Genomic DNA, 22221 nt, shown 5'->3' with positions numbered 1-22221 from the left:
GCCTCTTCACCGTGGATCCCTGGATCCTGCTGGCTTGGACGATTCGAAAAACCCACACTTATCCCAGAATGCCTCATTTACTTATTGCGCATGTACAATTTTAGGAGTCAATATGGCTGACATTCGTACACGTAAACTCCAACTTTTCGAGTAAATTGAGGAATTGGCCAAACCTAAAGCCCGATGTAGATGTTTTATCGTGTCGCTAGTTAAGATTAATCATGTCGTGCTCACTGGCTAGTTTTGGTGTGATACAAGACATCCCAGCTGTGAGGAGATTCTTGTTTCCGCATTTGAACGATGAAGTTAAAATGTCAACATCATCAGATACTGCTGGTATGTACGGTGCAGTGCACATTAGAACTGTTTAGTCAAGGGTAGCGTAGTTTTGTCGGCGACAAGTTGGACCTGCATGTTCGTGGTTTTGATGCAGTGTCAGTTTCACAGCATGGATTATACTCCTGCTTTGCCACTGTCGCGATTGTCAGTGGACCGGACGGACCGGAGAGGATGGACCGGACCCATGTTTATATACTTTGCTGTATTATGGATAGGTCATGCCCACATCACCAGCTGAAATTATTTCCAGGGCTCTGGCTGTTACAGTGTAACATCCTCCCTCCCCACCTTTTCTATTCCTGGAACGAAAATACAGTAAATTCAGGCCACGGTCTCATACCAAGTAAATCTACTTTCAAGAATTTTTTATGTCACTTTCTTTATCAACCAGTGGATGCTGTGACATGTTTCTGTGGAAGAGATCCCTGAAAGCTCATCCAAGCTGTACTACACCATGTACATACAAAGTATCACTTCAACTTCCATGATACAGACAAATGTATTTGCTAAATTTTATTTTCTTCCATGATAAAACTTTCTAGGGGGCTGAGACCATAGTAACATGCATGATGGTGTTTGCAAGACTAGATTAAATTCTTTCTATCAAGTATTATATACAAACACATTGTACTTTCCTTTCAGATGGCTGGGATGATGCAAATTGGGAAGACTTTGATGCGGTAATAGTAATTTAAATTCTTGTTTACTTGATGTAGCTAAATGTTCTACTCTATCAGTCTGTATGTTGATCTATAGCTGTCTGCAATATGTTCCCCTCAACTACAGTGCCTCCTCTATCACTGTGCCTCAACCCATACAGCATAGGATTAGGAAGACCTGTGTGTGAATTATAACAGTGGAACATCATGTGCATAATAATATCTTAATTGTATACTGTAAATTAGAATCAAATACGATGTTCCAATCTATCTGCAATAGTCCTTGATCACATGAAGTTGTGTAACCGAGGTCTGTAGTAGGTTAATTGAAATGTCATATTAGTTTCTAATTTTAATATAGTTCCAAAGTAACTATCCATGTTATGATGTACTTTACCGACTACTATTGATTTTTGGAACAATGAACAATATACTCGCTGGACAACAAATATGCAAAAATAAATAGTGATTAAAATGCCTTCTTGTACATGGACACAATGTACCAGTCTGGTAATTAGTAAAAATAAGTAGTGACTAAAATGCCCTCTTGTACATGAACACAATGTACCAATCTGGTAATTAGTAAAAATTAGTCTTTGAGAACTAGCTGAAGACTGTCAAATCACAAAATATCTAGATTTACAGTATCATCCCACACCTTACATTGTAATTATTGGCTGAATAAGCTGTTCTTCTGGTTGAAATTCTGGGGAGTACACAACATATATACATTTTACTTTGTATACTATTTCCTTAGTTGCGTTTGTCAGTCATGAAAATTAATAGTAGAAACTGACAATAAGTATCCATTTATTCACATTATTTGCTGCTAAAGCTGCAGGTAGTCGAGGTCAGTTGCCATTTGCAGTGCAAGTTGTTAGGATATGCCAGAAAGTAATAAAAACTTTGAATAATGTTTGTATTGAAGGGTTGAACATTTTATTATCATAAATGTGATTGTGTCATGTCTTATCTCCTTAGGTGACAGATGAAACAGACAGTTCAAAGAAACCAGACGAGTCTTGGTTTCAAGACTGTTGTGTCAGTTTATCTCCAAGTCATGATGTATTAGTTATTGCTTATGCTGAAAAGGCTGTTTTTCTCATTGGTAAGATAAAAAATTCCTAACTTGTTGTTTGCTAAAAGTGCAGACGAATAAAAGATGTGCGATAATTTTTACATGATTATGAGACTGTGATAGTTTACAAATGATAGAAATTGACAAAAACATATTCGAGTAATCAGTTTGGAAAAGTAGAATAGAAATTGATACTTGACTCCTGTATTTATAGTAGCAGTTAAGTTACCTGTAATATTGGAATCTAGTTTTTGAAGTGACTACATAGCTTTCGTCAGAATCACTCAGACATTTAGAAAAGTAATTTGAAACGAAAGCTACACTATGAGCTGTCTCCTAGTCGTCGTATATAACTTCTACTGGCCTTGAACTCACATGATCAAGATCCAGAGTAGATGACTTTAAATGTCACAATAATTTCAATTTTACTGTTTCAAAGTTAACATGCAGAATTTCATGGTGTAATTTGATTCGGTGAGTCATGAGCAATAATATATTTACATGTACCAACAAATGAAATAGAGTTAGATGTTTGAGATAAAAAGTTGTGTACAGTGGAACTTGTATGGTTATATATCTTACAACTTCTTTGTGAATTTATTTTCTTTTTTTAGGCAATCATAAATATGCTTACCATCCATGTACATGTACAAGTGAATATACCCAATTTCTACTTTGTGAAGTGATAGCCATCCTTACATCCTTACATTATTGAGAACCTAGTCCTGTCAATCAGGCTTTCATTTCCATTGTGAAAACTCTTGCCAGCATTACCATTTCACTGCAATAGACAATTGCATTGAAGTGAATTGGTATTCCTTGACTTTGAATCTGAATTACCACAGAACAAATCCCTATAATAAATATTTGGTTTAAACTTAGTTTTGACCTTTCACCTGATATGATGATGATGATGATGATGATGATATGTATTTCATTCATGGTTACCTTCTTGTGTACAATACTAGTAACTTAGTGATTATGAATAAACGACTCTTTCTTGTATTACTTTCATAGCAAAGTGGGATGATGAAGGAGCTGGAGGAAACAAATACCAGATATCATTCAAAGGGAACCTGAATCTACAGGATGGGTGAGTAGCAGTGATATTGAAATCTGTGACATGTTACATGTAAGAGGATACTTGTTTGTATCCAAGCTATTCAATACATATACATACATTTACAAGTGTCTCATTGTTTTTTGCTGAGGATAGTAAGTAAACTGTACCTGAGTTACCCAGTCATATTACAAGTGTTCCCTACCAGTGCTTTGCTAAGGATAGTAAGTAATTTGCCACCCAGTCACATTAGTTTTCCCAAACAAAATAATGGTTCAAGAGTAATTCCTCCCATTCTGTTTAATACTGGGTTCCCCAACAGTAGAAACACATTGTCTAGTGCAGTTTACTTATATGTCAAAACTTAGAATGTAAAAATACTGAAACGAATGATGCACTTGACTGTTACTGTGGACCATAGTATTTTTCTGTTTTGTTATGTGTACAGTTTTTGATTTCTGATGGTGAAATTGTTCAAATGTCACCATCGTTTGAAAAAGTCATATAACTTTGTCTCTGCTAGACAGCTGTAACTGTTTTGTTTTCCTCATATTCTTGTTATTGTCTTCTTGAAATTCCTAAAGTCAAGTTCTGTATGCCCCACTTTGTCAGAAAGCTAGGTTCTCTATCACCAATGTGTGCTAATTTGTTGTTGTTTTTCTTTTTCTGTCAGTGAGCGTATAACTAGTGTAATGTGTGTACCTTTAGCATCTCAGAAGAGAAGTTCACAAGGTGGACCAGACTGGACATGCATTATGATCGGATTTAGTTCTGGTTATATTAGAATGTATACTGAGGTAGGGGGAACACTCATTCCACTATCACATTGCGTAGGTACAACCCTCTCCATCCTACTGGTAACAAACAAAATGTGTTGTAAACAAATAAATGAATTGGACACTTGGCACAGTATGTTGGAATTATAGAGACTGTATTACATTTCATGGTTTGATAAGAACAAGTTTATGGCCTCTCCACATAATAGCTCACATTCAAAAATAAATTTCAAGTTCTTGTAGCATTTCTTGTACACATAAACTGTACTTATCAAATAGTGAGATACACTACATGTCCAACATACTGTGTCAAGTGTCACAAATTCAATTCAATTGCTTACTTTCCTTGTTTGCAACAAAAAGTTCCCCTCGTTACCAGTAGGATGGTCAGGGTTGTACATTGATTTCAAAGAACACAAAGAATAGACATCTGTCATGTTGGTGATTTTTACCATTACCCAGCTCTAATGTAATATTTACCTACTGACCCTACACTTTTTATGAAATTTGAGATAAACATAACTTTTCATCATGCATGGTATTTGTGTGGCAGTACAAGATCAATGTGAACAAACTTCCTTAAACTTAAACAATGAAATATGCAAGCAGCAGAACTAATTCAATTTAACCAAGAAAGTTATCAAGACATGCAATGAAGCTTTGGGGAATGATGATTGTCAAAGTACATGAACTGAACAATTCAGACCCATACTGCTGGCCAAAATCAGCTGTCAAATAAGGACCAAACACACAATTGTAAATCTTTCCAATAACTGAAATATGATGTATATTCTACTTATATCTACTTGATAAGATTACACAGAATGTGAGGAGGTGACAGGTGTCTTCTAGTAATCGCCTCTCCTTTCACTGCTTCTCTTCCTATAGAATGGTTGTCTACTTATATCACAACTCTTACATGAAGAGCCAGTGTTAAGACTGAAGTGTCGGACCTATGAACTACCAAGGCACCCTGGAGTAGCTGAACAGATGGAAGAACTGACTATTTTATATCCTACAGTTGTTGTCACTATTGATGGCTTTAGTCTCTTCCAATCTCTCAGAGCTTGTAGAAATCAACTTGCAAGAGGTCAGTGTAGAAGAAATGCAACACTTTGTTGTATATTTCAATCATTTGTAACCAATTTGTAGACAGGTATTCTAGCTTTTAGTAGTTTTGGCTCCTACAATGTAGCACAAATAGAGTTGTTTGCTTCAATCCTATAGCTGTGTACCGATATGAATCGATTTAAAACCGATTCAAAGTGAATCAACTCAGTTAAATCAGTTCAAAATTATTTTCTTTCCCCATGAGAAAACTGAGCAATGGATTTGAATTGATTTGCTTTTGCATCGGTTACAAATCATTTTACTTTGGATTGGTTTGAAACCACTCTGACTATCCTAGAGTGGTTTTGAGCCAATTCAACTAAATCAGTTCAAACCAATTTTAGTGCATGTGGTGACACAAGAACTGATTTCAAATCAATTTCAAACCGATTCGACATTCCACATGGGGACAGTGTTTATATCTTATGAAAAGATGGATTCTGGTATCCTTGATGTTGAAATGCAAAGTTTACAGTTTATGAACATGTATGTACATATATTGCAGTCAGTACAAGAATTGTATAGGTATATTCATTTGTGCTATTACACCATTGGCACTGTCTTTCCTTTTATAATGACAGCGGCAGCGAGTGGCACGGATGTTATTCAGCCTCCACCATTAGCGTACAAGAAATGGAGTTTACAAGATCAAGAGAGAAAGAATGATCATATTAGTGTTGGTGAGTTCAGTCAATTTAAAATTTAGTCACTGTACGTAGTGTAACTTTGACAAACACTGAAAGAGTTGGGTAGTTGTATTGAAATTTATTTGTTGCAACACATACTGTTTGTATCTGAAGGGTTGAGGTTCACTCTCTGGTGTGTTTCTCTCTAGGTGTAACAACACCATGTTCGTTTGATCAGATGTCAACGGCATCGATACTTGGTGGTTACAATGCATCCATCAAACCCAGTCCACCAGCTGTATCCAAGTATATCACAGCTGGTACTGCTCCATATGTTGGTTTTTACTATGCTTTAGAGGTGAGTTGAATTATTCAGTTTTGAAAGTCATTTAATATTCTCATTCATACTTACTGATAGAGGATCTAGTGTATTATGCAAATTAAAACCCCAATGTTTGAATCCCACATTCTCACATTAGTGTTATCTTATTAGTCGAGCCACAAGGAATTAAGTAGGACCACTCTTTTTAATTTTCGTCCCACAGGGTAGTACACAACCACTACTGTCTGATGTTGCCATGGCAGTGGCTAGTAAATTGAAGTCTGCTTTGTTCTCTGCAGCGAGGTAAGGAAAGTTATTTCATGTCTGCATACTACATACAAGTTGACTCTCGTACAGTCTACTGGCGTTTAGCTGACTTGTCGCTATTTTACATTGACTTGGACTAGAACTGGTGGAAGCCACTCTGTCATAATGAGCAGTTTGTCTTGTGTAAATAATGTAGGGCACATTATGAAATTTGTGTACTGGACATTTTTGTAAACTCCAACGTTGGTCCAAATAGAATAAATAATAATATTAATAATAGGCAGCTGACTCTGACTTTTGAGAGAGTCTGGTGTCTGGTGTACATAGAGTCATAATCATTGTACGAAAGAGCTCTTGTTCTATCTAATGTTCTATCTAACTATGTCTTCCATGAAGACTTGTTTGCACCCATATATGACTAGTTCATCTTTTGCTTTAAATGAGTACAGGAATGGCTGTGAACATACAACTTTTTCAATTCTTTTTAGTACATTGTGTAACATTATTATGTTAATTCATTTGTTTTCAGTGATTGGTTTGGTTTCAAGTCACAGGGTGAGGATCAGTCAAAAAACAAGAAACCTAAAGTGGAGCCTGCTGCATCTCTTCCAATAAGGTATTTTGTCTAGTTTGCCACACTTCTTTTAATTTGCTCCATAGTTTCTGATAAAGGAATCGCCACTGACAGTGAATGGCATATCACAGTGACACAGTGTATAAGCTGTGCTAGCCATTATTTAGCAATGCCTGTGATCAGGATGTTGTTTTATCAGTGGTTGACAATTAAAGTTGACTGTGAAGGCACTGAAAAATCCTGCTCCTTATCACATATATGCATTCTCTGAAATATTAGGTAAACTACAGCTCACAGCAGGATGCAATCTCCATAAGAAAATAGAAAATACTTCAGTTATGTGTTTAACAGTACATGTATAGACTTGAGTATCTGTGTGTTCAATGTGTGTGTTTGTGTATGTTGTATCCTGCTGTGTGATATGGCCGTGTGTAGATGTAAGTGAATTTCTGTATGTTAGTTTGATAGTGTGATAAGGAGAAGACTTCTCAGACACCTTCAATGTCAATTTTAATTATCCACTACTGATACAGCAACATTCTGAGGACAGGCACTTCAAAATAATGGCTAGAATGTTTGTAGTTACTCAATACTTACGTCAGAATTTGTTTATGTAAACATCATCCAAAGGTATTGATAAATACTTTTGATCATTCTGCAGATTTGGTCTCCCAGACTTACGTCGTCATGGTTACAGTGTAACGCTGTCCCCAAGTCATACATTGGCAGTGACAACCGACAGTTTTGGACGTGTTCTTCTGATAGATGCCAATAAAGGAATTGCAGTAAGAATTTGGAAAGGTGGGCTATGATTGAGATGGATGTATAGAATAGATGGATGGATTAAAAATTCTCTCTGAAGGCATTAGTCTTAGGTTTTTGCTGTGGTTCCAATGGTACTTTGTTCCATAGACAGGGCTAGGCAGCACATTAGAAAGCACACCCACAGTGTGACGCTAATTTGTAATAAGATTCACATGTGGCAGTGACATTCACTAACGATGCATATATATATATATATGAATACAGGTTATCGTGATGCACAGTGTGGATGGATTGAAGTCCTTGAGGATGTCCATGCCAAGTCAGAGACACCAGAAAAGAAAGGTAGCAGAGTAAGTCGATCTAAAGGAAGGACAAGAAAGGCTATATTCCTTGTAATCTATGCACCACGTCGAGGTATTCTAGAAGTATGGAATACACAGCAAGGACCCAGAGTAGCTGCATTCAATGTTAATAAATCCTGCAGGTAAAAAGTGTCTTATAGTTTTCATAAAATAGACCTATTGTCGTATATATCGTTGCCTCCAATATGGGCGTTTCTGTACAAGAACTCAGGTATTTGTTTGTGTGAGTGCATGTGATATTCTCTGCTGTTGTACTTTCACAAGCAAATGGAGTGAAAATATAGTGGAAGACACTGCATGCATGGGTGCAAATACCCTGAGTACCAACACGGATACTCATATATCATGGGGCTCTGTATATGTTAATCCAAAACAGCAAATTGAATCATTAAAATATAACGATACGTTCACACAATTTAGCGTACACGGAACTGGTAATTTATCTAATGATGACAACTACAGTATATGATGAATGTTTTAATACTATATTGACAATGGATGTACCGGTAAATGTATTTTCATTACATCTATGACAATAGGAGACACTCGAACACTACAAGACAACTCAGTGCCCTTGTAATCTTCTTCCTTGAAGACCTTTGATGTTCAGTACCGAAATGACAATAACAGAGACTGTTTCTATTTTGATAGGCTACTTTGCCCTGGATTCTACATCATGGGTCTGAACAGTACGTCAGCTAAGACAGCTCACCCTCCACCATTCCAGTGTTGTCTAATCCAACCAGATGGCCAAATGAAGACAGTCCATGTACCATTTCATCTCGCCTTAAGTGATAAAAACAGCAAACGTGCCAGAGACTTACATCTGTTGAAGAAAGTCACCACTTGTGTACATACTAAGGATTTTGACAAAGGTAAAACTATACAATTATAGTACTGTGTTTGTGTAAGAAATCTTGTCAAGACGCCCGTTACTTGAAGTGTGTAACCCACAATCTCTGTCAAGACAAAGAGATTAGGAATTAACTATGATGTCATTTCCTGCCAATTTTGCCCACAATTCCTTGCAGGAAATCCCCAAAATAGTAGAACACATCATGAAGCATACTGAATGTATACCTTTACTTGCTTTAGTGCTAGAATGTTAACATGCTGTGAATACCATTACATTACAGATGGCTGGGAGGAGGCTTTGATACAGACAATATTAAATATGAAGATACCAAGTCTAAAACAACAGGTAAGGACAACAGCTACACTTATTTTCAGGTGACCGTATATTTCATGAATCTGTCCAAATACAAGTCATCACCCTCCATGGCCAGATCAGAAAAAAACACAACATGGTGACACCACAAGCATTTATCTAAGTGGAAATTATTGTTTATCACTGAAATTCAGAACTTTCAGTAAATCAATTGGTTCGAAGTATTAATGAATGTATAAGGCATTCAGACTGTTTAAAAGTATGATAATTATGAATTGAAAGCATTGCCAACATGTACACACTGCTGGGTGGCAATGATGGTGTTAGCACCATGCTTTCTCTATAGTGGGGAGAACACAGCACAGCAGACACCTGCCATGCATGGTGGCAATGATGGTGTTAGCACCATGCTTTCTCTATAGTGAGAAGAACGCAGCACAGCAGACACCTGCCATGCATGGAGGCCTGGGTAGCAATGATGGTGTTAGCATTATGATTTCTTTATAGTGGTGAGAACACTGATTCAAAACATTGACCTTTACTTGTACTTTCTTTCATTTGGTTTTAAGGCATTGGAGAAGGTGTTACTGTGCAAAGGACTGAAGTCTACTCTCTTGGTGAAGTTGGTAAATGCTGTAACATCTCAAATCACTAGTCAAGATACACAACACAGAGATTATGAAAGCAAACGTCTATTTCACTATTGTAATGTACAACTACAGTTACTATATTCCTATAATGCTATCAACAAAGTGACAGTTACAGACACACAACCAGTCAGCAATGATGATGATGATGAGGCTACGCCATCTATTGAACAAGTAAGTACTTTCATAATCTTCTCACTGGGACTTCTGACCGTGGCTTTGATCTTGACCTCAATGCTTAAATTATATATGAAATGTCAATATGTGGGTGTTATTTCGCCTGGCAAATGAACTACAATATTACACAAACATGGCAGATGAGTTCCAAGACCTGTATCTGAGTTTATAGCCCCAATGGCCACCTGGGAGGCTATGGGGCTCAGGCCATGTGTCTTTCCATCTGTGTGTTCGTTCACCCTCATATCTCTGGCATGAACCAACTGATTTCAACCAAACCTGGCACAAAGGTAACATGCTGTGTGAGACATAGGAACATCACTTTATTGGTGGGGGGGGGGGGGACTGGGGGGCTATGTCTTCAATGAATGCTTGTCATGTTATGAAGTATACCAATCTATATTTTCATGCACCAAAGTGTGCATGGCTAAACAGTCACCTTCCTTTGCATACTAGAGCCTTTCTAGAGTTTCAGGAGACCTCCAAGTGTTTGTGATCAGTACAGGGTCATAAATGGCTACATTTGTGTCTACAAGAAATTTCAACCATCCTTAGACCTACCATAGGTATGAGTCAAGAAAATAGAAAAGGTGTGTTGCAAATATATGTGTTGACTTGTCTTTATGGCAGCATCATACATCTGTTTCTTTGACAGTGTATTTTGACCCAAGGCAGTCTGTTTCCCTCAGGTAGATTTTTTCATATGCATAGAATATTCAATCCATACAAAATACAACTGAGCTGAGGACCGTATCTTTAAACACATGTTTTGATATTTCAGGTGTTGGTGTCTGTTCTCAGTGTTACAAAGTCTGAAGTTGAACAGTTACTAAATGTACTAAATGAATTCAAGAGAGAGGGGCAACCCAGGGTGCACTTCAAATCCGACCGTATTTTAGATGTGGCATCGTTCATACAATGTTTTGATATGGACGGCTATCACCATAGTGATGTAGATAAATATTCAGAAGATTCAGCAAGGAATACTGCATCAGAGATTCCAATACATCTCCGTAATAACCTGTCAGAAGAGCAAACAGTGCAATTAGGTATGAAAACATGATCGTCAATTTTCACTGTGTAGGGAAGGGGGGGGGGGCATGGGGGTTGTGTCGGTGTTCAGTGGACTCAACAAGAGTTCTGTCTGCTACAACTTAAGCATAAAATAGGATTGACTATGATTTTCTTCAGTATACGATTTTTAGCTGGAGAGAAAGATATCCTAAAATTGAACATCCTGGATTTGAAGATGAATTCACGGTGTCAGGTTTGAAATAAGTCTTTTTAATGCTTTGTAGTGACAAGGCCACGTAGATCACTTCTATTTCCTGTGGCTGAATTAAAAAAATACTGGGTCTGTCAAATACAAATTTATCAATAATTTGTGCAAGGAAACTTCACATTTTAATTTCCATAAACTAAGGAAATTACCATGAGTCACATTAAAAAGTTTGAAATAGCAAACAGTATTTAAAATCACTGAGAAAAAATTATTCTATAACTGTGAGACAGTAAACTTATTAATTTAATAAAGTAACTCATTTGGTATTTCTACCTTTTTTGTTTACATTATTAGGGGAGTTTTTATTCAAAAGTGTGTTGACTGGACTAAGTTCAGTCACTGAGCTAAGTTATGCAGTACAAGGTATCGGTATGTCACCTCAACTACTTATGGTAAGTCTATTATTTCATCAAACATATCACACACAATTTTATGAAAACATACGACATACAAACCATTGTTACATGTACATCTGCCTTTTTACAAGGAGTTGTCCTGGTTTGCACTAAAAGTTACTCTAGTTGGTTGTAAATATACTTCAAGTTACTAAAATGTTGTTCGGGTTGGGACTTGAAACGTGTAACAGCCAAAACAATGTTTGCTATATTTATGACTTTGTATGTATTTGATATGCCGTTATAACAATGGTTATTTACAAAAACATAAGTTTGGTTCCTTGCGGTGCTGTGGTCCTCCGTAAATGGTCATCTGAAGTACAATTATTTGTGACAGAAGTGCGTATTACCTTCAGTGAAAATTACCATGAATATTCATTGTTCATCTATTACATATGTATTTCTGTTGACACCCGTGATGCAACTGTGGCAAAGTAAAAATCCCAAATGTGGCACAAGTTTAACTTGATGTTTCTGTGAAATCATGCGTAATGTATGTGATCTAAAGTCTTCCAATTACTCTGCAAAACCCACAGTTTACAAAAATGCCGTTATTCCTTGAGTGGCGTTCCAAGTCTTGTTTGTGACTAGTTATTTTCTCACTACAGTCTGTTCTACTTCAACTATGGTTATCAAATGAAGACCAGTTCTTAAAAGATTTGATGTCCCTGAATCAACTAAAAGATTTGATATTGGAGATAACCCTTCAAGTGAACAGTAAAGAAATAACACCACCAGCTGATGAGCTATCGCCATGGTGGCAAACAATACGAGAGACTCTCTGTCAGACTACCAGTGTAGGTGCTGCTCTCACAGCTGCCGTGGTTGCTAGGAGTGTTGCTATGGCAATGAGGCAACCCACCCTGGCTGGTGAGAGAGCCAAGGTAAGTTGAGTGTACATAATAGGTTTGATTAACAAAATAACTTCTGTCATATACATGTATGTGTTATGTCTTTTGTATATGTTGTGAGGTTCAGTAGTGCTATAGGCATGATGAAATGTGTGTGTGTGTGTGTGTGTGTGTGTGTGTGTGTGTGTGTGTGTGTGTGTGTGTGTGTGTGTGTGTGTGTGTGTGTGTGTGTGTGTGTGTGTGTGTGTGTGTGTGTGTGTGTGTGTGTGTGTGTGTGTGTGTGTGTGTAAACAAATTGAAGTCAAAAACCACCAGACCAATTGCCTTGGTATTTGGTTGGAATATTACTAAGGGTGTGTAGATGGAAAATTGTTCAAATGAAGATAATTGCATCAGAGATGTGTGTCTTGGGACAAAAAGCATGGTTTATGGTAAAATAAATTAAACTCCAAAATTAATGGGCAGATTAACCTGAAATTTGGTTGGAATGTTCATTGAGAAATGTAAATGAAGGATTGTTCATGACATGTGATCCCATAACTGATATACAAATTTGGTATACAAATATGACTGTTTGGTCAAAAATCTTTCATTCCAAAACTACTGGGCAGATTGGGCTGAAATTTAATGGGGATGCATCTTTTATCTTGAAAACTACCTTGTGAATGAGGCTGAAATTTGGTAGGAATGTTTCTGGAAGTGTTATTCTGCAGACACAGCTGGTCTTAGCAACCACAACCACACCCTTATCAACAGCCAAATGCCAGTATATTTGGCAACGATAACAACATTTGTGGATGGGCACACGACTAACATTCAAAAAATGTATGCAAATGTGCTTAGCAACAATCATATGATCATGTATGGCAAAGATAACAACAGCAGATTGGCAAGTAGTTAAAAAGTCAACAAAAATGCGATATAGTCAGCCAGCAACTAAGAAACTGCAAATAGCAACACTAAAAAAGTGATGGTGCATATTGCATGGGTATCAACAGGAATGGTTTGGCATGTGGATAAACATTATTTAAAAATTATCACAAACCTTCAAAGTTGTGCTACAATGCCATATATGCTATTCTTTGTATCATACCTAGAGCATAGAAAAATTTCTTGAAGATGAAATAGAAAAAGATATTGACGAGGAAGAAATGAAAGAGGACATTTCTCCCGACTCCAAATCAATGTCAGATGAAGACTGGGTTAGTATTTCATTGGACACGGAGCAGTGGAATCTAATGGTACATCAGTTAGAAGATTTGACAGCTCTCAGTTGTTTGCTGAACATCAAACCTACCAAGGTAAATCAAAGTTGATGTCATCACATCTACATTAATGATTGTCAATATGTCAACTTTTAATGACATATGTTCTGGGAGGGGGGGGGGGGCAGATCCAGGAACTACATGTGTTTGTCTCAGGGGTAGTAATGAGATAAGATCTACTCAACTCATCGTCATTTTAAACTACCATGTACAAGTTTTTCCATTACCCCTTTCTGCTCTGTTGAGATTCCCGACAATAGCAAAAGTACTGCTGCATGGCAGTATATGTGTACAGTCATGAAGTGGTTGTAACTCAGTGGATTTACAAGCATTCACCATGTTTCACCAGATTTACCATCCACCAAAATTATGGTATGCGTGAACATAAGTCATTAAGTGTAAGAATGTTATTTCATCAGCACCCCCCCCCCCCCCAATAAATTTTACGTAGTAAGCAAACTCATATCAGATTGTATGGCAGTATACAGGATGAATATTTTTATTCACAGTTGTGTGAAAGTCAAGGTCAAGTTAGTGCTGCAAGTAAATCATGGAGTTCAAGTCAAGACAGTGCAATATCCACAGCAGATACACAAATTATAGAAGTCTCAGTGGACAAAGTCTTACATGGTGGTAAAGGTATGTATTATGATATGTTTTATCTTGCTATCTTGAACAATTCTTTGCTGTGTCAGATCAGGTACAAGACCAAAGTATAGTATCAAGAAGTAGTCTAATTATGTATTATATTGTGTTTTTGTTAAGGTTGGGGAACCCCTGGTAACAGAAATGGGGAAAGGGGTAAAGTTACATACATGTGGTTTCCCATATAATCTACCATCATTTTGTTTGGGAACCATGGTAAAATTACAAGAGCACCCCGGTAGATTTTACCTGCTTTCCACCTTTATCAAAAACACAATGTGTAGATAACCAGACTGCAATCTAAAATATCCAAGTATAAGATATTCTTACAAGATGAATAATTTTCAGTACTTTGAAAAGCGACCAACTTTGCCAGTTATTTTCCTTCCTATATCTCTGAAACATCACATCAAATGTGAGTCAATAAAATTACCTTAATGCTACTACACATATTAATCAATAATGCAATTATGGTATTCTGTAGGTATCATGTCAGAGGTCGTTGCTAGGTGGGTTGCCAAGTATAGCATTCCTCCCACTGTGCTGTCTGATCTTTCTCAGAGAGATGGTTTCCAGAGACAGTCATCCCATGTTGCCATGGAAACTGAAAGTGCTGAAACTCAGGAAGAGAGAGAAGGAATCCAAGGTATAAAGTGTGTTCTTGACTGAGCCAATCAAGTATTTGAATTTGGTGAAAACATGTTAGTTCCCCAAAAACACTTCTACGGTTTGAAAACTGATGGTACATCAAACTATATGTCTTACCTCAGACCACTATAGAGAAGTGGTCTAAGGTCTTACAAAATATAGAACAAAGACCTGTAAAGAGTTTTGGAAATGATTATTGCGTAATGTAAATATTTGATTTTGTTGACTTTCACTTCAGTTGTGTTCACTCTATGCAAATGTGTGAGGAGCTACCTGAATGTGACATTACTCCACAGTCCAGAATTGTACTTGCCTGTTTAGAATGTTGGTGTATAATTGATAATTTGATTACCCTAGAATGTCTTTGTTAAAATACATGAGTACACACTACTCTTTTAGGGAAATGTTTCACTTCCTTCAGATAATTGTATTGCAATGTGAAAGAAACACAAATACTGCAGGGACAGTGTTTGAAAGAAAATGTACAGGACTTGTATCAATACGAATATTTATTAAAGGAAATAAAATCTGTAAATGAAATTTGAAATGAAAATAAAATATGTCAACAATGATTGACGCTTGTCATTTTATCAAGATGATCAATAAAACAAATTAAAAGTACATCCATATTCTAACAACCCCACTTATTCAAATAAATTCCATAAATCCATTGACTACTGTCATTTGGATGTTTTCTCATATTTCCACTAAACATAAGATGCTACTCAGAAGTAAAAGCCTTAAACTTTAGCTGTTACTTTATGTGAGAAAACCCCCACCCAAGAAGAACACTGTAGGGTCATCATGCTTTATCTTTGAACCAAGAATCATTATAGAAACAGGATAACACAAGAAACAAGAGAACCAAGTATATGTTACTTAGTAGTAGTACCAGTATCAATAGCGTTTTGTAAGTTATAGATTTGGAAGGTTTCATCAAATTTATAGTGTGAGTTATTTATACATTGTTATTGAATGTATTTTTACAGATGTATTATCAAGACTGCGTGTTAGGTTTCCAGTCAGCTTAGAGCCTGACTTACTCTATGCACATTGTAGTTGGCAGTATGTGGTACTATGGAACAAACACACTGAGGTAGGGTAAAATTGATACTGTCTTTTTTCCTAGGCTGTGTTGATGAGTTTTACTTGTACATTACCAAAATGTCTACCATTTCCACCATGATCCAACTTTTAAGTTTATATTTCATGAAATGGTTCAATGATGAAAATCTTATCGCCACCAATCACCTAAAGTGTTCTAATCTTGTAACTGTACTATTGACCTTTAGGTGACCCAGTATTTACAGCAATCATTGGTCCATCTCAATTACATTAGGAATGCTGTCATACAACATGGTAAGCAAACTTTTCTGATTCACTTTTTTTTTTGGATCGGTCGTGTGGTCACCTAGAGCTGTTTTTCTTCCACATCCAATTTCCCTGATGCAGATCCTCTGTGAAGGATTAAAATGTCGGAGGTTTTTAATTAATAAAACCTGTTTTGTGACCCAGTTCTTGCTTCATCATCTGACTCAATATTCACTTCAAGTTCTGGTTCCGTGATCCACTGGCACCTATGCACTGTAGTTGAACTGATTCTAGTTTTATCAATGAACTCAAACTTTTCTGTATTTGATTTGGCACAGTATTCTGAGTGCAGTTTTTCATTTGGACAGGTATGCTACTCTATCAAAGGTATACAGTGTGTTTTTCTCATGTCCATGGTAGTCTGAGAGTGTGATGGGACAACAAGTGAAATCTTGTTTAGTATAGCTATTGCTGATTGGTTAAGGGCATTATAGGTGGTTGGTGCATGTAATTACTGACCAATAGAATGATGTGTAATGTGATTACCTGACTAGACTTTTCCTTTAATCTCCCATGAACTGATATATGTAGTGTAGAGGACATTGTATTTCAGTTGTATTTCAGTTGTGTTCTTACGTGATTCTATGTATTCCTCTCCAGGTATAGCATCTATGATGTGGCACACGTTTGTAGTGAAGAAAGTGTCTGGCACAGCCTACCTGATGGAGAAAGTTGGCAAAGCACCCAAAGATAGATTATGTAGAAGGGTAGGTAGTACTACATAAAATGAAGTGTGAAGTTTGAGATTCAGCTTGAATGTACTAGTTTTGTCGAACCATTCTTAACTACATGTTTTGTCATGGTTTGACAAATCTACCAAGGCAGGTAAGGACATGCACCGTGAAAATAGTCCATCCTGTCAGGTATTATGATATGGGGCTGTATTATATATTTGACTGATATACATGGAATGCCCACATGTTCATTAGCATACAGGTGTGCAGTAATGTTTTCAGTACAGCACCAATCCAAGTAATCACCAGGTCAATACATGATAATTTTAAAAAACAAAAACCCACACAACAAGTTTATCAGCTGATTTAGACCCAGACATATTCTACTTATAAATATTGTGGACTCCTAACCACCGTGTCCATTTCCCTACAGGATACAGGTCTAAGTGATACCGCCCTCACAGAATTCATGGGAATTGTATGTGAGCTTCTATTAAAGATTTATCAGGTAAGAATTACAGTGGTCCGGATTTTAGAGAGTATTATCTTACATCTTTCAAGGATCTATCTTTTTCCTAGGCTTCCTCCATCATCAGCATAGTGACACACTTGTCTGAAAATACACAGTGAACATACTATGCTAATATCTATTTTCTTTTACAAACAAAATGAGGCACTTTGATATGCAAACTCATGACATATATATTAAAAGTTGAAATCAATTTTTAGTGGATTTTCTAACAATATTAAACTATTTTGTTTATTTTTTTTTAACTGCGACAGTGATATAAACATCACAACTGTGATTATATTTAGCTCTCCATGATATCTGGACAACGTTCAATAACATATTTGTTGACACTCTATAGTCATTTATGATATACTTGCTTTGTGCTATTTACAGATAAATTCCACTTTGAGCAACAAAGTTATCAACAATTGAAACTATTATTTTACACATGAACACTAAACAATTATAGCACACAGTGAAATTTGTGTATTACAGGTTGAAATTCATCTCATATAGCTAGTCAATATTTTGTTGTGTCAGTGCAGTAAAGTTGTATCTGCTATGCAATTGTATAGGCAGATATGACCTTACTGCACTGACATGACGATTTACACACTATGTTAGATTCAGAAATCCAATTACAGGGGAGTGAGCACTATTTCAGAACAAGTCTTGTAATTTTTCCATTTACCTTGTGCGTTCAGTGTTTTGATGAAAACGTGTGTGTCTTAACTTACAGATTGAAGTAGAGTCATCAGTAGTTCCTACATTTACAATAGAGGATACATGGCAGAAGATAGAAGGTCCCACGTCTATAGCAGAACTAGCCATTGATCAGCCGCTATGTAACTATGCATTGGTAGACTTACATAGACAACTGTCTACAATTATGCACGCAGTCTTATATTTCACCATGAAGTCAGTCAAACCACTGTCTATGTTTGATTCCAAAGGAAGAAATGCAATGTTTAAAGATTTTAACTCCAACCCACCAATGCCATCCCATGAAATAGACGTGGCTTTGCTGAATACACGACAAATGGTAGGTTTCTGGACTGTACGATATGTTGTGTTGGTACGTCCACTCTCAATGGCCTGCTAAAGGGGGTTGACTGTTATTATGAGGGTGCCCCATCACGTCGTACCTTACAGAATAGTACATTGCAACCACAGTTCACTATCACTGTGTTTCAGTCAACAATCCTGAACACTAGAGTATATGTGTGCATGTGATAATACACTTCATCCATTATTTTTCTCATTGTATTCACCTCCACAAGAAACACAATTAATACTGTGTCCTGTGTATAGTTCCTATGCAGGGTAACAACAGCAGCTGTGGGATGTCTGGATATCTCTACACGCTGTAGTTCAACTGTGGTGTCGTTAGAGTGGCCATCAACAGTACTACAACTAGGCATGGCATTGGATGTAGATGTAGACCTATTGAAACGACACTATGTATGTCAGCTGTATGCAAGTGGATATGATACAATGGCTCAAGAGGTAAACTCTTATTTAGTCTAGAAATTTGTACTGTTGTGTAAATTGAGTTGCAGAATAGGGAATTGGGACACACACACACACACACACACACACACACACACACACACACACACACACACACACACACACACATGCACGCACACACACAGTGACTTAGAACGACCAGGGTATATAATCCATATTTTCTGTTCAAAAACAATAACTTGGCTTGTGCATTGTATAATCAAAGATGTATGTGATTATTTTAAAATGTTGTTTACTATACCGAATCCATGGTATCCTGTAGTGTTTTGTTTCTAAGATTTTGATTCTTACAATCGACATATGCAGGTGTGATTATCAAATTCAAACTAATGCTGCAATGTAATGTTTCTACATTGCCAGGTACTAGCAACTATTCGTGAGCATGCAGAGATGGGTACACAGTTACTACAAATAGTTGGACAGAGACTGTCACATGTAGTTGTCAGTCCCGAAAGAAAAAATGTAGAAAAGTTGTCACGTCTTCCTCCATCATTGGTATCCTGGATTAAATCATTGGTAAATAAAAAGTTAAAAATTGTTTTGTAAAATTTCTACTCGGAGAGTCAAAACATTTCTTGAAAATGAATCCAAAGTTTTTGTTGACATTTCGTCAGCGTCGTCAGGGGTGTATTACAATGGGTTATTGTGACGTGTCGTGGAAGAAGAGGCACGTGAAATGAGCTTGAGAGAATCATTCGTGAACATGCAGAGATGGGTTGAGTACCAGCTCTTGCATTCAAAAAAGACAAGCATTCAACAAAGTATGTGAAACCCTTTGGTCGAGAAATATTACTGTAAGTTGCATTTCAACTCAATGAATGTAAGATTTACTCACAGTGATGAGAAAACAAGTAGAATAATTTCAGTGTCAAGGGCATCAAATTTTTTGTATGAATTAACAGGAAAAAAATGTGTGAATTACAAAATTTTGAAAAGTGAATGCAAATATTAACATCATGTATTATATTTTGTTTGTTTGTTTACTGCTAGGCTGGTAATGATATCAGAAACACCAAGACATCACTGGATGATACAGCTCTTCTGATTGGCCACATTGTTAACCAACTACCTGAAGATCACACACAGTATACTATAGCAGTGCAACTAGTAGAGGCTATCGACTCACTCAAGTAACAGAGGGGTAATGGTCAGGGGTATATGGGGGGGGGGGGGGTGTTACTTGTCGTAGGAGTTGTAGCATAGGTAACAGAGGGGTTACTGATCAGAAATAACATTAGGAAATGGTTAGAGAGACTTAGCACAAGAACATAGGGGAACAGTCAGCATTGAGAAATCACAAGTTAGATAGGCGTGCTTTTAATGTAAACTTATTGAAAGTAACATAAGGGGACTATTGAGTAAAATGTGGACTTACTAATTCCAAGTAAGATAGGGGAACTATGAACATAAACTCGCTACTATTAGACAAAAAGAAACACATTGGAACCTTGCCAACTCACTCCTTGCCAAGCTATAGATGGCTACTTTCTCTATCACTTCCTTCATTTTTTCTGGTATTATTTACCATTTATCTACTAGTGCATATTTTGTTCCAAATATATATTTCTAGCTTTGTCTTCAGCTTTTCTGCATACATAATAAGTCCCAAAGTTGCAACCCTTGAAAGGTCCAATTCTTCCCTGAAACCCAGTATTCACAAGTGAGCCAGGGTCCACCATAGTTGCAAGTCTCTAATTAAAACAGGGTAACGAACATTTGAGATACAGAATGTGTAAGAATTAACATAAAGTACTATTTTAAGTTTACTCTGAAATAAAGCACTATGCTCTGTACATAAAAAAAGGCAATTGTTTCTGGATGAAAAGTGTCACAGTTTGTCCACGGAAGTATTACTGACTTCCATGGTTTGTCAGAATTAGAGGAAATGTCATCCATAATTATAATTTTTACTAACCCTAGTCGAAGTCATGATAAGAGAATCTCTCAATGACATTACAGGATGATTTAGTAATCCTTCAAGATATGTTGTAATTTTTCTGCCATTTTGAGCCTAAGATTTCAGGAGAAAACCTAATTTTGAATTTCATGTACCATGGAAGTATAGTCTGTCTTTCATAGATAAAGTGATTGTGATGGAAGTTAAAGTTGATCTAGTTGTAATGGGACCATTTTTTAAAACTGTTTTGTTCGATTTAGTGATTTACTTGTAATATTTTCACCCTAAACAGTATTGAATTACCTGTGTGATAACATCGTCGTAAACCACAGCCTCCTTTACAGCACCGTCCAAGGCCAAATATTTCACAGTGTCGCAGAAGAAATATCAGCGCCCTAAATTCACCACCCAACGAAATCACAATTTCTACCTCTTGCTGTACAACTCATGGATAAAAGTGACCTGTAATTAACCATCGTCATAAAGAAGAAATAACAACTCTGGTTTGCGAGAATGTAATTATCATGTACAACATCTATTATACCTTGCATGAGCCAAGGTCAACAGAAAATATGGAATATATACTCTGGTTGTTCTACATCACGACAACATGTGTCTACGTCATTGGTTATGCGTTCGAAATAGGAGTCAAAATGCTCAATATTGCCATTACTTTCCGCAATTTTTATATATTACTGGAAATGGTATAATGATATCATGCTTCATTTAGCCGGAAAATACTCGTGACCTAAGGGTTGTCACTACTCGTCTAACGATTTGTGGTGACAAGGGCCCCCTAGGTCACTCATATTTTCCTTGGCTGAACAAAGAAAAATCTTGGGAATAATATCTGATTATTGATATTTAACATTTTTAAGTAAATATATTGCTGGTTGTCCGATCGAAAATATTATACCCCAGTTACAGCTAGTGCAGCTTTAACACAGATGAACAAGTGACTGAGAATATTTCAATTTACACAATTTGTAGGGCTCTTTTGAAAACGGCCCTACTTTATGTCAAAATTAGATATATAGGGTATCATTAGATAAGAAAGGACTAGAAGTAGTCTATGTATTGGAAATTTATGATTTAAAATCCACAATACATTGTAGTAGTTAGTACCCAGTAAGTTACCACTTGCAGTGTAATAATGATCAAGAGACGTGACTCTTGTTATCTCTCTTTTGTAGAAAAGTTAGTATAAAAACTATAATTAGTA

The 22221-nt window shown here is 36.6% G+C and overlaps 1 protein-coding gene across 1 annotated transcript; it reads left to right on the top strand.

Annotated features, from left to right (window-relative positions):
- Positions 1-115: 115 nt before the first annotated feature.
- On the top strand, positions 116-20249 carry LOC144450472 (rab3 GTPase-activating protein non-catalytic subunit-like). Its single transcript, XM_078141090.1, has 29 exons — positions 116-336; positions 982-1016; positions 1980-2106; positions 3094-3169; positions 3810-3933; positions 4801-5002; positions 5604-5702; positions 5858-6006; positions 6194-6273; positions 6767-6853; positions 7473-7612; positions 7841-8060; positions 8590-8813; positions 9075-9139; positions 9676-9927; positions 10712-10979; positions 11507-11604; positions 12216-12491; positions 13556-13769; positions 14249-14362; positions 14853-15014; positions 16006-16112; positions 16309-16375; positions 16988-17094; positions 17495-17569; positions 18312-18614; positions 18884-19078; positions 19463-19618; positions 20093-20249. The coding sequence occupies exons 1-29, from the start codon at positions 222-224 to the stop codon at positions 20234-20236; spliced, it is 4281 nt and encodes a 1426-aa protein (XP_077997216.1). The 5' UTR covers positions 116-221; the 3' UTR covers positions 20237-20249.
- The last annotated feature ends 1972 nt before the right edge of the window (positions 20250-22221 follow it).

Source organism: Glandiceps talaboti, chromosome 2 (genome assembly GCF_964340395.1).
Source record: "Glandiceps talaboti chromosome 2, keGlaTala1.1, whole genome shotgun sequence".
Classification (NCBI taxonomy): Eukaryota; Metazoa; Hemichordata; class Enteropneusta; family Spengelidae; genus Glandiceps; species Glandiceps talaboti.
Note: the sequence above shows the minus strand (reverse complement) of the source record. Positions and strands in the feature narration are given on the sequence as shown.

Excerpts from the sequence above, each read along its gene's own strand:
- LOC144450472 (XM_078141090.1), top strand. The coding sequence starts at position 222 with ATGTCGTGCTCACTGGCTAGTTTTGGTGTGATACAAGACATCCCAGCT. Across the intron at positions 8,061-8,589 it reads AATGTTAATAAATCCTGCAG|GCTACTTTGCCCTGGATTCT; the intron begins GTAAAAAGTGTC and ends CTATTTTGATAG. Across the intron at positions 14,363-14,852 it reads AGTCTTACATGGTGGTAAAG|GTATCATGTCAGAGGTCGTT; the intron begins GTATGTATTATG and ends GGTATTCTGTAG.